This window comes from Cygnus atratus, chromosome 15 (assembly GCF_013377495.2).
Source record: "Cygnus atratus isolate AKBS03 ecotype Queensland, Australia chromosome 15, CAtr_DNAZoo_HiC_assembly, whole genome shotgun sequence".
Taxonomy (NCBI): Eukaryota; Metazoa; Chordata; class Aves; order Anseriformes; family Anatidae; genus Cygnus; species Cygnus atratus.
In genome coordinates this window covers 11501469-11516429 of record NC_066376.1, presented here as the reverse complement: position 1 = coordinate 11516429, position 14961 = coordinate 11501469, and the positions used below count along the sequence as shown (strand labels likewise).

Here is a 14961-nt window from a genome sequence, read left to right as displayed (position 1 = left end):
TCAGCCATGGAACTGGAGGGACTGGGATGGCTGGAACTGGGATTTGATTCCTCGCTTTCCGAGACCGTCGAGTGGTGCAATTCCAGGGCAGAAAGCTCCCAGCTTTGGGGAGCACCAGGGAAAAGGGGATGAAGGGGGACCGTGGCCGCATTTGAGGATGCAGAACAGCAGAGCAGGGTCAAAAGGGGACTGTGAGCAAACTGAAGGATGCAAACCAGCCTGGGGTGCAGGTGGAGGGGGATGGAGCATGCAGTCAGAGCAGGACAGCCCCATGGGGAGCGGAGCCGGGAGCTGGCTGATCCAGGGCTCACGGGCGATGGGCAGAGGCGCTTCCCAGCTGATTCACCGCGGCAGGACAGGCTTCGTCTTCCTCTGGGACCGGCAACGCAGCAGACAGCCCGGGCTGGCTGCACGGGCTGCCCCAGGCAGCACAGCCAGATCCAGCTCTTCTGCCCCGGCCAAGCACAGCGAAGCGGTGGCAGTCCTCCGTGGGCTGTGGCATGGCACATAGGAAGGACCTAAATGGATTTCTTCACTTTATCCCCAAATATGACGCATATTTCCAAGCCCAGAGCAAACCCTGGCTCCCATTGCTACTTCCCTGCGGCTCAGCATCCCTCCCAGCAGGATGGGGACCATGGTGCTGACACTGTCCCTGCTGGCTGCGGCTCTCCTGTGCCCAGCCACCGCCACACTGCGCATCGGTGCCTTCAACATCCAGGCGTTTGGTGACAGCAAGATGTCTGATGAGGCCGTGGCGGACATCATCGTCAACGTGAGTACGGCTGGTGCTGCGTGGGGATGGGCTGTATGCATGGAGCCACAATACAGCTCCTGTGCCAGGGACATGGCCATGGCTGGACATCTTCCTGGTGCCAGGGATGTCCTGGCTTGGTGGAGGGTGATGTGGGTCATGTCAGGGACACCTTGTGTTCCCTCTGAGCCTCTATGGGGACATCTGCCTCGGCACCGAGGGACATGTGGGTCACCCCAGCGCTGCTGTGGGGGTCCCTGCTCATCATGCCAGTGCTGCCGTGGGGTCCCTGCTCACCACCCTAGCACCCCAAGCCATTGCCATCGCTCCTGTCCCCGCAGGTCCTGCACCGCTACGACATCGTGCTGGTGCAGGAGGTGCGCGACTCCGACCTCAGCGCCGTCACCGAGCTCATGGAGCAGCTCAACAGGTACGAGCAGGGCCGGGGCTGGAGCCACCCGGCAGCAAAATGCTGGCGTTAGGCAGGGAAAGCAAAGCTGCTTGAGCAATAAAAGGCAAACAAACAACAACAACAACAAAAAACATTGGAAGAGCGTTTGTTTTCAGAAAGGGGAATAAGAGAAAATGCTGGAGCTTTGTGAGATGAAACGGGGAGGAACAGCCTGGAGCTCGCTGGGCACTGTGCCGAAGCTTTGAGCAGCCGCTGTGAACGATCCAGCGGGAAAAGGGGTGCAAGTGGTGCAAAACCTTCGTGAAAGCTGAAATCACACCTGAATGCAGGAGATGGAAAGGAACTAAAACTCTGTCACATCGAGTCTGAAAAATGCAACAGGACAGGGCAAAGCCAAGGCTGGGGATGAAGACGCAGGGGCGAAGGGCACGTGGTGGGACCGTGGCTCTCCGGGGGCTCCGCGTGGCCAAACCTGACAAATCCATGGGGTGGCAGAGGGGGCTGTGCCATGGGCACAAAGCTGCAGGTAGCCCAGGCTGCCACGGGCATGCAGGGGACCCAGTTCTGGGCGACGGCCGGGCCGGGGTGGAGGCCCCTCCGCAGCTACGCCCGGCCCGCGCCCTCGCCCCTCAGTTCCCCCCTCCGGCATCACCACAAAGCCACCGTGGCAGCGAGGGTGACGCCGCGCCCTGCGGCAGCCAATTAACCTCGTTTAACTTGGATGCAAATGACTATGGGGAGCATCCCTGCAGAGCAATGGGGGACAGGGACCAGCCCCGTGTCCTGCCGGGGCGTGGGGAGGATGGCTGGGGTCACCACGCGGCGGTGGGGACAGCAGGTGGCTCGCGGTGCCGCCCGCGGCGAGGCTGCGGTGCCCCTGGGGCCAGCAGAGCCAGGGCCACCCCAGGGCTGTGCCAGCACCATGACAGCCACGTCACTGTCCGTCCTTTTCATCTCTGCAGCGTGTCCTCATCCCCGTATGACTACGAGATCAGTGGGCCCCTGGGACGGGAGAACTACAAGGAGATGTACCTCTTCATCTACAGGTAACGGGGTGGGCATGCTGCTGTCCCACCTCGGGTGCCGCGGAGGGGACGCAGGGGCCAGGATGGCCCCACGTCACCTGCTGGGGCTCAGGACACCAAAGCCACCATGGCAGGGCCAAGCCCCAGCGTCACCGTCCCCTCGGTCCCGCAGGACGGACGTCGTGTCGGTGGTGGACACCTACCAGTACGAGGACCCGCAGGACATCTTCAGCCGGGAGCCATTCATCCTGAGGGTCTCAGCGCCCCACACCAGTAAGTGGTGGGAAGGAGGGGGACGGTGCCAGCCCCTCTTGGGGGGGATGCACGGGGTGTCCATGGGGCTGTGGCCACGCGGGCTCATGTCCCTCTCCCCGCAGAGGCAGGGGAGTTTGTGATGGTGCCGCTGCACTCGGCCCCGCACGACGCTGCCGCCGAGATCGACGCGCTCTACGACGTCTACCTGGCTGTGGTCAACAAGTGGGGGACCGACGTGAGTACCCCTGGCAGCACTGGGCCCTGGGCACGGCGTGACCCACGCCGGGTCCCCGCTCCCAGATGAGCACGGTGGGCACGAGGGCGTTGGGGCCGGGGGCCCTGCCACAACGGGGCAAAGCCGGCTTCAGGGCTGGGACGGCCGGTTTTGGGGCAGAGGCAGCCCTGCCATCAGCCCCCGTGCCGCCCTTCCCGCAGAACATCGTGTTTCTGGGGGACTTCAACGCCGACTGCGCCTACGTCAAGCCGAGCGACTGGTCCTCCATCCGCCTGCGCACCAGCGACATCTTCAAGTGGCTGATCCCCGACAGCTCCGACACCACCGTGGGGAAGTCGGACTGTGCCTATGACAGGTCAGCACCACCACCGCGGTCCCCGGTGCCCCCCTGCCCATCTCCCCCCACCAGCAGGGGCAGGAGCGGCACCCACCGCGCGTTGCTCCCTTGCAGGATCGTGGTGTGCGGCGCCAAGCTGAAGAGGAGCATCGTGCCGAACTCGGCCACTGTTTACAATTTCCAGCGCGCTTTCCAGCTGGAGCAGGAGGAGGTGAGCAGGGATCACGAACTGGGGCTTAGGGTGTCTTTGCTGCACCCGGAGATGCCCGGGGCAGCAAAGCCAAGTTGCCCCAGGCAGCTCCGGGTGCAGCAAAGACATCCTGACACTGCGGGGCTGCCAGCATTTGTTCAGGATTAGGCAGCCCAGCTGCAGCAAGGTAGCTGCTGCATTTAAGTGTCAGCTCTAATGCGGGTTTAAAGCAGCCTCAGCAGCAGCCCAAGGTGGCTATGGCCATGGCACCTGTGTCCCTGCCCCGTGCCAGGCTGTGGGGACACCAGCAGACACACGCAGCCCCTCACATTAGGCACACTCCCCTCCTGGGGCACAGCAGCCACCCACACCCAGCTAACGTGGAGCCCTGGGTGCTGGGAGACCCACGGGTGGAAAAAAGAGGGGGAATTTGGGGTTATTGCCTGTCCCTGCGGTGAAGAGATGAGCGTTTTTGTGGCCTTTCACGGGCAGGAGCAGGCATGGCAGAGGCAGGACCTCGCGACTCCAGGGCTGGAGTTATCCTGTCCCCCGCCAGCAGGCAGAAGGGTCTCGCACAGCAGTGACAGCTGCCCCGCCGGCCCCACCAGCACCACGAGGGGTCAGGGCTCACCCAACCCTTGCATTACACCTCCCCGCCTCCCTCTCGCCCTCCTGCAGGCCCTGGCAGTCAGCGACCACTACCCGGTTGAGGTGAAGCTGATGGCTTGAGCTCCTCCTGCAGCCGCAGACCACGATCCAGCTCCAGCTCCCACGACCACCCCCACGAAGGCGCTCTGCAGCCCCATCCACGAGCCCTGCACGTGGGCTGCTCCCGAGTGCGGTCTGGAGAAGGGTGACAGCCAGCCCCTCGGGCTCCCGGCAGAGCCCCCCCAGTCCGCCAGGATCCAGGAAGCAAGCAGTGACTGCAGACAGGCTCAGGAATGAAGCACCCATCCCTACCTCATCAAAGACTTTATTGACAAATTCCATTTTCACAATTAGCTGTTGGACAGGAGGGAGGACATCCAAGGACCCGCAGGCTGAGGCTGCAGTGCTGTCAAGACTCTCCCTGTCTGTTCCTTGGGTGAGCTGAGCAAACAGCTCTCCTTGCTCTCAGGAAGGCAGCAGTGGTGTCAGGCACTCTATGGGGACTACCGGGAAGGGTTGGTTGGGGCAGCCACAGGAGCAGGCAGCACGTCACCAGGCGCTGACACTGCAGATGGCTTCAGCGTGCAAGTCTACACCTACTGCAGTGTTTTGGAGGGTCATGAAAGCTCCTGGGACCGAGCCCCAGCTGGCTGGCTCCTCAGCTCTTCTTCTTCTTCAGCATCTCCATGTACATGCGGAGGGACTTCTGGATGGACTCTTTTGAGATGAAGCTGATGAAGTTCTGAACGTCTTCTTCCCGGTGAGCTACCAGCCGGTCCAGCACTGCCTTCCTCATCATGGTCTTGGTGAGCTGACGGGCATGGTCTGTGGAGAGGAGAGTGAGGATGGGGGGCATGCACGGTCCCCACTGTTATCAACCACCTCTCGACCCCTGTCACCACGTGCTGGTACCTCCAAAGCAGAGGTCGCGCACACCGAAGGGCTGGTGGGCTCTTTAAACCAGCAGGGAAAGGTGTAAAAACCACCCACCATCTGGAAGCTGAACTGGATACATTCTCATACAATAAATTGTAAACTCTATCCCTTGGTGGGGAAATGACTGATCTACTGGGACAAATTACAGAACGAGTTGTGCACCCTCCTTCTCTTTGCGCCCTCTAGAGCCCAGCCCTCACCCAAATGCCCGTCGCTGGGCTCAGGATGGCAGTAACCGAACAAAATTCTGTTATCTGAAACTGCTCTGGCTCCAAGCTCTCCCAACCCAGACCCCTTTGACCTCTGGAAAGACATTCTGTTCATGCCAAACATGCCATACAAAAGCCAGCAGCATTGTCCCCACCAACTGCAGGCTCTGCGCTGTGATCCCTGCTCCAGCCTGCATAATTCAGCACGGATATGGGGATGCTGCTGGAGCAGCGCTGGTTGCTGGAACCAAGGCCTCAAGCACACATCTGCTCACGCCCTACATGCAACAATGCAGACACAAATCTATTGCACTGATGTTGCAAACATGCTCTCAGAGTGTGGCAACAGGAACTGTGAAACGCGGGTGAAACCCCACATACTGAGAACCCAAAATGGCTTTAGCACCTTCATGGGTATCTTCACCCAGACAAACTCGTTGGCTCTGACTTAAGGCTCTGAAGAAGGACCTGCACGGTGCCTCCTGGAAGCCACGAGAGAGCACAACAAAGACATGCTCCCCACTCTCAGGGGCTGAGGACCAGCTGGTTTCACTCTAACACCAAGACAGCAGGGCCAGAGAGATGTTTAGGGACCCTCCTCCAAAACCAGGACACTTAAGTGACAGTCCTGGGACCTGCCCATTTCTGCCCAGTTCCATTCAGATTTCTATAGAACGAACTGCCAAGGGTGATACGTAGCTGCACCTAACTGCAGCACTTCAGAGGTGGCATGCAATGGGATAAAACAAACCTAGCCGTGGCCTGTGGAGAGCCCTCTCCTGGCCCAGGAGCCATGGAGCAGCCCACACACGCACGTGATGTTTGCATTTGCTGTCTGTCCTAACGCCTCCAGCTCCACCTCAGCTAAGGGAGTACTAAGAGCTGATCCACACCGCTCCTCCAAAGGGCAGGCTGGCAGCCACCCAGGCACTCCCACCCACCCCAGCTCTGCAGGATTTTCCTCTCCCTCCAGCAGGGCAGGATTAGCTCATATGCTGGGTTAACACCTCCGCTGACAAACAAAGGGATCCAGTTTGAATCTGGAGCTCAGGCACCTCCGGATCAACTCAGCAGCGCTGGCAGAGTGAGCTGAGCTGGAGGCAAGTGCCTTGTGCACCCAGCACACCGTCCTGTGTGGCAAGCACATCCCTGATAGCCCAAGGCTGCTTGGACCACTTTGCTGAGCTTTCCTACCTCCCAGCCACTCACACCTCCAGTACCAACAGATACGTAGCTCCCAGGTACCAGCCTCAATGCCTCTCTCTCCTACACGGGTAAAATCCCTGCTTCTGCATTCGGTCATTGCCCAGGAGGCAGCAGCAGTCTGCAGGAGGTGCCTCCCTTACCGGGAAGAGCCAGCCACTGCTGCATAACAGCCATGGCCCTGTCCTTCAGCTTTTCCTCTGGCACCAGCTCGTCCACAAGGCCAATCCTGTGGGCCTCAGGTGCAGAGTGGAGGGAGCCCAGCTGGAGGGAACGTTCAGCAACTCGATGTCCCACAACGTTGACAAATGTGTCCTTAAACCTAGAAGAGATGGGAGGAAAAGCTTTTGCAGATACACACCCTGTACCCACAGAAAAGCATACTCCCAGACTGAGCGTGACCACGGAGATCTCCCAGCACTAGTTTTAGAGTTGACCGCGGAGTCAGGACTGAGATCCTTGCGGGTGGAGGCTGCAAACAGGACGTCAGAACGTTCCGCAGCCTGAAAACTTTTTGGATACATACAGGACAGGACAAAGAAATGAGGTACCGCAGCTGCGACTACCTTAACGCTCTGTTGGGAAGGACACACAGAACTACATCTCAGTGGCCAGTTACAGCTTATTAATAAACCCTGTGAACTCTTTTTGGAGACCTACTCATAACAATAGAAGTGAAAGACACTGGCCTACCAGAAGGGAGCCACAATGCCCAGCTGGGCTTCGTTCAGGCCAATGCTGAATTTGGGGTTCTCTGCCATGATTCTGTAGTCACACGTCAAGGCAATGAGACAGCCTCCGGCCGGACTGGATCCCTGACAAGGAGAAGGAAGGAGTGAGTCTAGGTCAGCCCTAGTGCTCTAGCTACAAATGTCCGCGTGTCCCCGTTTTCTCCAGAACAGGGAATACGTACAGTGACAGAGCTGCCGTGGCCAGAGCAGATGTTCCCCCCTCCCCAAGATTCCAACCACCTGATTTAAAGCAGCCACTAAAGAAGATTTCTGATATGCTTACAAGAGTTTTTTTTTTTTTTTTTTTTTTTTTTAAGTGCTCTCTGTTTCTTGCATTCCACAGCCTGGAAATCTAATTAACCGATCTGTTCCCATTGAGTTTCACTCTTTAGTTCACAGACTCCTGCAGAGAAAGCGCTACTTGCGCTTGCAAACCTTGCAGTGGAGATGTCTTATGGCATTTTCTTATGATTTTGTAACCCTCAATGCCACAGAAATGTTTCTGTGCAAGGGCTTTGTAACACCATCCATATATAAAACTTCCATTTCAGCCATGACTCAGTGATTGCTTAGCCCTGCACAGGATGCTTGTGGGATGCTGGTCAGAGACCCAGCCACCTTCAAAGACAGCCTACTGGCAGACACAGAACCACGAGCTGCCAAAGCAGCACTGCACTGAAAAATGGAAACAAGACAGCGTGTGGGTAACATGTCTGTGGAGCACTTCCCTGCTGGCCAAGAGCTGTGGCTGGAGAAGCACAAGCCAGTGAAAAAAGGACTAACGACGTATTCCACCACCCAGGGTCCAAAGCACCACTGCCCAGAGGGCCGAGGATAATTCTTTGCAGCGCTGCACAGCTCCCTCCCCATCTCCTCCCCTCCAGCTATCAAAGCGGCGCAACAGCCAAACAAACAACCCCGGGCAACTCCGACGAGTCTCATTTGTGAAAAAGCAGATGGTATGCACGTGACAGGCGTCCTTTGGACTCCTCCTGCCCTGACTGCTGGGCTTCTCTGGTACTCACCAGCCACGGATGCCCCCCTGGGCTTTAACACTGGCCTACAGCCCTCCTCCTGGCTCTCCAGCATGCAGGACAGGCTTCCAGATGAGTTCCTGGGGCCGGGAATGGCTCTTGCTGCAAAAAGCACTGCTGTGCCAAGGACATCTAGGTCCGAGCCCCCCAGACACGAGTGCTGTGCAAGCTCTCCAACGCCACCGACGCGCTGCTACACCTCCGCAGCACGCGCAGCTTACTCGGAGCCTGCGACATCGCCCGCTTCCATGCATTCCCACACCCCAGCGCACCAAACCTGCCGACACGTACTTTGCCCAGACATCCCAACGCTGCATTTGTTTCAGCACTGGCAAACCTGATTTTTTGGCTGTCCCTGCCCACACATCGCAAACAAGCCCAGCAAGCGACAGACCACGCGGGGCAGCTAGGAAGGCAGATCTAAAGGACTTGCATTGACTGCAGCGACTGTCACCATGTTGGAGCTGTACAGCCGGAGCCACATCTCCTGCACGGCCCTCCAGAACTCAGCATAGTGCTCTGTGCTCTTCCCACACATCTCGGTGATGTCCAGGCCAGACGAGAAGATTTTGGGGACAGCCTGAAATCAGGAAAATACGAACATTACCAAGATTAGCAGTGACCCTTTAACCTTCTAAAGCCTGGCAGTCTGTGGAAGGGGGATGCTCTGGCTAAACCTAGCAGGGCCTTTTGGGGTTCTGCAACAATCTCCCCAGTGCTCCTGTGGCCTGGATCATTACATCACCACGTCCTGCAGGGCTGGGATTCTTTGCTTGCACCAAGATTTTTCATCATCAAAGTCCCTGTGTGGGTCCAACAGCCACGCAGCACGAAACTTGCCCTGTCCCATTCCTGGGCATGACCTCGTACCAGCATCACATCTGAAAACACATTCTGGCTTCCCTAGCACCTTCTGGGCAGTTCAAGAGATCTCAAAGGATTCGTCACGTTTGCAGATAAGCAGGCTTGATTTTAATGCCAAACGACAATACTTTGTTGTTATTCTTGCAGTAGAAAAGGCCACAGAAGAAAGACCGTTGGCCTTTCAAGCATCCCTTGCCCCTGCTTCCAGAGCCAATTAAAGCTGCTTCCTGGTCCTCACACGCCAGACCAAACATGAGCAAGGGAAGGGCACCCATGCCTGCCAAGCTGCCCTGCAGCTTGCACTGCAATCGCAGGGCAACACGTACGGATGTGAGGATCACGCCCCGGCAGGCCCGGTCGTTCTCCAGCTTCTCCAAGCTTATGCAAAACTCGGTGAGGAAGTCCAGGCTGAGGCTGTTAACCGGAGGGCTCTTAAACTTCATCGTAGCTACACCTGTGCCATGGTAAACACAGAGACATCAGAAACCCCTTGCCACGGCAGCACGCACCACACATACACCTGTCTTGCCCAAGACAGGTGTTTCGTCTGCCTTCCTGTTTTCCCACTTTACCCAGATCGTACCTTTTCAAACTTCATTCTTCAAAAAGCCCCCAGAGCCCTGGGGCCAAGGGCAGGGCCTCTGCCTGTACCCGGATCTGCCCGCAAGCCCAGCTCAGCTGGCGTGAGCCCGCAGCCGTCCCCGCGGTGTTCGGTGGCCGTGCCACGCGTCCCAAGCCAGCCGCCTTCAGGGTGTCCCCACCGCGCCGCTCCCTCCTCCCCAGCTCAGCCAGATGAGGCCAGGCCACCGGCTTGTACCGTGCCCAGGGACTAGCAAGCCACCTTGGCCAGCGGCGTGGGGTGGACTCCGACCCCTCGTCCCTCCCGAGCAGCACGGCCCTGCCCCAAGGGCCCTTCACGAGCCCCCCGCCGAGTGCTCGCTGCCTGCTGCAGCTGCCTGCTGGGGACAGCACGAGGACAGGCCCAGCGGGCAGAGGCAGGCCCCGGGGCGCGCCAAGGAGGCGCGTTCCGTTCAGCGCGGGGGCACGGCCCTGTGACAGCTATTCCTGGCAGCCAGCACAAGAAACCCCCAGCAGCTGCTCGCTGCGGGAGCCCTGTGCTGCTCCATCGGGTCCCCAAAGCGGAGACGACACCGGGGGGACAACGCTCAGGCACGAGACCCCACGGCGGGCACCCCACGGCGTCACCCAGGGGCTGCGTGCTGCTCGCGGGGGGCTCCTGGCCACACCGAGCGCCCGCCACCCGTGACACCCCCATCCCCAACCCCACGGCCCGGTGCCGCCCGGTGCCACGAGCCGTACCTGCGCTCTCGTCCAGCTCCACCAGGACCCTGTTGTTGCTGAAGGCGCGGCGCTGGGCGGGCGGGGGGCCGGGGGGCCGCCGGGCGGCTCTGCCCCACGTCTGGCCGAAGGGCAGCATCCCTGGGGGCGGCGGGGGGGGGAGCTGAGGTGAGCGCGGCGGGGCTGCGCCCCACGGAGCTGCTGCGCGGGGGGGCGGCGGGCGGGGGGACGGGGACACCGAGAGGGGCGGCGGGGCGGCACCGCGGGGGGCACGGGGGGCACGGGGGTACGGGGGTACGGGGGGAGCGTGGGGGACACGGAGATAGGGGGGTGTGGGGGTACGGGGGGCGTGGGGGGCACGGGGAAACGGAGGACACGGGGGGCACGGAGACCCGGAGTGGGGACACCGCGACGCACAGAGGGGGGCGAAGGGGCCCCCCGGGGGGCTGTGGCGAAGCCCCCTCACCCCCGTCAGGGACCCGCCACCCGCGGGGCAGGCACCGCACCGCACCGCACCTGGCCTGGCCACGCAGCGGGCGAGGGCCGGCGCCGCCATTTCCTGCCGGAGGGTCAAGGAGACGCGGCGGGGCCTGGGGGCGGGCCCGCCCCCGCCGTTAAACCCCGCCCCCGCCGTTAAACCCCGCCCCCGCGTTAAACCACGCCCCCTGCCGTTAAGCCACGCCCCGTGCGTTAAGCCACGCCCATTGCTGTTGAGCCCCGCCCCCGCCGTTAATCCACGCCCCTGCCGTTAAGCCCCGCCCTCTGCCGTTAAGCCCCGCCCCCGCCGTTAAGCCACGCCCGCTGCCGTTAAGCCCCGCCCCCGCCGTTAAGCCTCGCCCACTGCCGTTAAGCCCCGCCCCCGCCGTTAAGCCCCGCCCCCGCCGTTAAGCCCCGCCCCACGCCGTACCGGCCGCCCCGCCCCGCCGGCAGCCCGTGGCCGGGCCAGGCGCAGCGCTGGGCTAACGGCGGGCTGGGCCCGGGGAGCGGTGGTGAGCGGCGTGACGGCCGGCCGGTGCCCGGGCCCCAGCGGTGTTCCCGGGGGTCGGTGCTGGGGCCCAGCCTCGTTAACGTCTTAACCGATGGTTTGGGTGAGGGGCTTGAGCGCGCCTCAGCAAGTTCGCAGACGACACCAAGCTGGGGGGAAGCGTCGATCTGCCAGAGGGTAGGGAGGCCCTGCAGAGGGACCTGGACAGGTTGGGTCGATGGGCAGAGGTCAGCGGGATGAGGCTCAACATGGCTCAGTGCTGGGTCCTGCGCTTTGGCCACAGCAACCCCATGCAGCGCTACAGGCTTGGGGCAGAGAGGCTCAAAAGCTGTGCAGAGGAAAAGGAGCTGGGGGTGTCGGTTGATGCTCGTGTGAACATGAGCCGGCAGTGTGCCCAGGTGGCCAAGAAGGCCAACGGCATCCTGGCTTGTATCAGGAATAGTGCAGCCTGCAGGACCAGGGAGGTGATCGTCCCCCTGTACTCAGCTCTGGTGAGGCCGCACCTCGAGTGCTGTGTTCAGCTTTGGGCCCCTCACTACAAGAAGGACATCGAGGCCCTGGAGTGTGTCCAGAGAAGGGCTACGAAGCTGGTGAAGGGCCTGGAACACAAGTCCTGTGAGGAGCGGCTCAGGGAGCTGGGGGTGTTTGGTCTGGAGAAGAGGAGGCTCAGGGGAGACCTTATTGCTCTCCGCAACTGCCTGAAAGGAAGGTGGGGGGAGCTGGGGGTCGGCCTCTTCTCACGGGCAACTAGTGAAAGGATTAGAGGGAACGGCCTCAAGTTGTGCCAGGGGAGGTTCAGGTTGGAAATGAGGAGACATTTCTGCTCAGAAAGAGCAGTCAGGCATTGGGACGGGTTGCCCAGGGAGGTGGGGGAGTCACCGTCCCTGGGGGCGTTTAAGGAAAGGTTGGACGTGGTGCTTAGGGACGTGGTTCAGTGGGTGACAGTGGTGGTAGGGGGGTGGTTGGACCAGATGATCTTGGAGGGCTTTCCCAACCTTAATGCCTCTGTGATTCTATGAGCATGATCTTGCGCCATCCTGCACCTTCCTGTCCTGTCCTGCACTGCCCCTCTCTGTCTTGCACCGCTCTGCTCTGTCCTGCACTGCCCTGCACCGTCCTGTTCTGTCCTCGACTGCCCCACTCTGTTCTGTCCTGCACTGCCCTGCCCTGCCGTGCCCTGCCCTGCTCACCCTGCGTGCCCTGCCGGCCCTGCACCGCTCTGATTCTCCCACCGGGACAGCCAGGCCGGGGCGGATGGCGGGGGCAGCTCCCGGGACTGGCCTCGGCGGCAGCTGGGCCACGCCAGCACCGCCTGTGAATCTCATCACGGCGGAGCCTGCCCCAGGGAGCAGTGCGGGGGCCAAGTCTGGGGCCGGCCGTGCCGTGTGGGCAGACGGCGTCCGGCAGCGGCATGGCGGGGACGGTGCTGCCCCTCTGCCTGCTCCTCGCTGCCGCCCTGCGGGGTGGCCTGCCCGAGGCACCGGGACCCGCAGCCCGCACTGGCCCCGTGCTCCAGCGGCTGCGGATGCTGGAGGAGCAGGTGGGTGCACGGGCTGGCCCGGGGGGGCTGCAGCATCGTGGGCCCCTGGGAGGGGTGCTCAGCAGGATGGACGTGGGTTCATCCAGCAGGGCGGCTGCTTCACCCTGCTCCGTTGCAGTTTCGCCGTTTCCAGGAGGTGACGCTGAGCCATCTCCAGAGCATCGCCAGGAACTACAACATCTCCTACAACATCGACAGACGGTTTCAGGTGCTGGCAGAGCAGGCGGAGGCGGCCGACGCAGCCCGGGCCGTCCTGGGTGCCGAGCTGGCCCGCCTGGCTGCTGCTGGCCGGCGGCTGCACCGCAGGGTGAAGTGGCTGGAGGGGACGGTGGGTGGCCTGACCCCCCGGCACCACCTGCTCACTCGCCCTGAGGCTGGTGCTGAGCCACACAGCCTGTGGGACACAGTCCGCAGCCAGCATGAGCCACGGGGCCCCGTGCCCCCCAGCACTGCCAGCCCTCGGCCCCTGAAGGTGAGGCAGCAGCTGTGGGAGGAAGGGCACCGGCTGCTGGTGGAGACTGGGACCATCGGGATGCCCATGGAGGACACGGAGCCCCTTCGTGACGCCCAGGCTGTCACAGCGGCGCTGTCTGCCACGGCCACGGGCCCCCAGGAGCAGCTGGGGACAGGTAGGTGCGGGCCCAGAGGGGTGGCTGCTTCCTGCTGCCGCCAGGCTTGGCTGGGGGAGTGTGTGGGCGGGGTGTTCAAGCCCCAGTGCTGGCAGGAGGCAGAGCTCTCTGCCCTTTAGTTCAATTTTAAAACGCAGGACTGCACTCAGATCCTGCAGTGGGAGTTAAAGAGGTTGCATGGCCCATGCCAGGGCACCAGGGACATTCATCCTTGCAGCCCTGGCTGAGCGCTGCTCTCCTTCCCCAGCCTGCGACGTGGGCCCAGTGCTGCTCTTCCCCAGCGCCTCTGCCAGCAACGCGGCTGTCCTGCGGCCAGGGCTGCGCGCGGGGCTGTGGGCGCTGTCGCTCTGCACCTGGGTGCTCACCCCGGCCCCCCGCCTCGGCACCGTCCTGTACTACGCCAGCGAGGACGGGGACAGCAAGCTGGCCGTGCACGGCCGGGACAGGGATCCTGGATCCGCGTGTTTTGTCATCGGGGACACAGCGTTTCGGGAGCTCCCAGTGACACCGCTCCTGGATGGCAAATGGCACCACCTCTGCCTCATCTGGTCCTCCGGCCGGGGCCAGTACCGCTTCTACGTGGACAGGAGGCTGCTGGCCGCCGGCTCTGGCTTCCAGCAGGGCTATGAAATTCCCGCTGGCAGCTCACTGGTGCTAGGCCAGCCGCAGGGCCACGTCAGAGTGGGATTTAGCCCCACGGGAGCCTTTGTGGGCCGGCTGGCCGGCTTGGCCCTCTGGAGCCGGGCTCTCATGCCCGGGGAGGTGGCCAGCATGGCAACTGGCCAGGGGCTGCCCCGCAGGCCCCTCCTGACTCTGGCCAATGCCTCCCTGCAGGGTGAGGTGCAGAGGGTGGCGTGCACCTGCCTCGAGCACTGCCCGTGACGAGCCCGGCAGCTCACTGGTGGCTCGTGGTGCCTGGCTGGTGCGAGCCACGTCCCCCTGGGTGCTGGGACACCAGGCAGCGGGCTGTCTCGTGGCCAGGCCGCCGCTGGTGGGCTGTTGTATCCCCTGGGAAGCTGCAGGCTGGTTTGAGGTGTTGGGGGCACCAGGCAGAGGTACCCCCGCACCCCTTCCCTCCCTGCTCGCTGCCTGCAGAGCTGCTGCCCCGGCCAGGGCATGCCACCAGCTCCAGGGCACGGTGCGTGCTGAGGCAGGGCACAGGAGCTGGGCAGCCAGGGTTCAGCGGGGAAGCGTAATCTGATTTTCCGGGCTGTGATGCGATTTTCACAGCAGTGATGCGGAGCCCCCGCGTCTGGTCACGGCGCTGTGCCTCCCCGTGGGGCTGAGCACCTGAAGGAGGCAGCTGAGCGCTCCCAGCACTGCTCTCACCCGGGGGGTGCCGAGGCTCTGAGGCGTGGGGCCGGGGGAGCAGGCGGCCACGCGGAGGCCTGCTCCTGCCTCCAGGAGCACGTAGAGCCCTCTCGTTTCTATTAAAACGCTGCAGGCAGAGAGGAAACCTCATTTATTTACGGTCTCGCCCTTGCCGGTACCGCTCGGTGACACTCGGAGCCCTGACGGGCACGGGGCCCGGAACAAGAGGGCGTGCGGCAGCGGGCAGGCAGCGGCACGGCGCGGCCCCAGGCGGTTTCACGCCCTGCGGCCTCCCCGCAGGCCGGCTGCCCCCACGGCCCCGCAGCCGCTCCCCGGCCGGCGGCTCGCGCTGGGCACGGCGCTG

At 62.3% G+C, this 14961-nt stretch overlaps 3 protein-coding genes across 4 annotated transcripts; 2 read left to right on the top strand and 1 right to left on the bottom strand.

Annotated features, from left to right (window-relative positions):
- The first annotated feature begins 628 nt into the window (after window positions 1–628).
- Window positions 629–3937, top strand: LOC126913488 (deoxyribonuclease-1-like 2). Its single transcript, XM_050713859.1, has 8 exons — window positions 629–775; window positions 1096–1184; window positions 2129–2212; window positions 2364–2464; window positions 2569–2681; window positions 2882–3036; window positions 3133–3229; window positions 3887–3937. The coding sequence occupies exons 1-8, from the start codon at window positions 629–631 to the stop codon at window positions 3935–3937; spliced, it is 837 nt and encodes a 278-aa protein (XP_050569816.1).
- Window positions 3938–4165: 228 nt separating this feature from the next.
- ECI1 (enoyl-CoA delta isomerase 1) lies at window positions 4166–10779 on the bottom strand. 2 transcript variants are annotated; one of them, XM_035549010.2, is made up of 7 exons: window positions 10649–10779; window positions 10154–10273; window positions 9160–9287; window positions 8403–8549; window positions 6898–7019; window positions 6348–6526; window positions 4166–4681 (listed from the first exon to the last, which is right to left on the bottom strand). In XM_035549010.2, the coding sequence occupies exons 1-7, from the start codon at window positions 10686–10688 to the stop codon at window positions 4515–4517; spliced, it is 903 nt and encodes a 300-aa protein (XP_035404903.1). In that variant the 5' UTR covers window positions 10689–10779; the 3' UTR covers window positions 4166–4514. The 2 variants fall into 2 exon arrangements, with proteins under 2 accessions (XP_035404903.1, XP_035404904.1); XM_035549011.2 differs by lacking the exons at window positions 10154–10273; window positions 10649–10779 and adding an exon at window positions 9417–9577.
- Window positions 10780–12528: 1749 nt separating this feature from the next.
- On the top strand, window positions 12529–14168 carry PTX4 (pentraxin 4). The gene is made up of 3 exons (XM_035548991.1): window positions 12529–12657; window positions 12776–13286; window positions 13534–14168. The coding sequence occupies exons 1-3, from the start codon at window positions 12529–12531 to the stop codon at window positions 14166–14168; spliced, it is 1275 nt and encodes a 424-aa protein (XP_035404884.1).
- The last annotated feature ends 793 nt before the right edge of the window (window positions 14169–14961 follow it).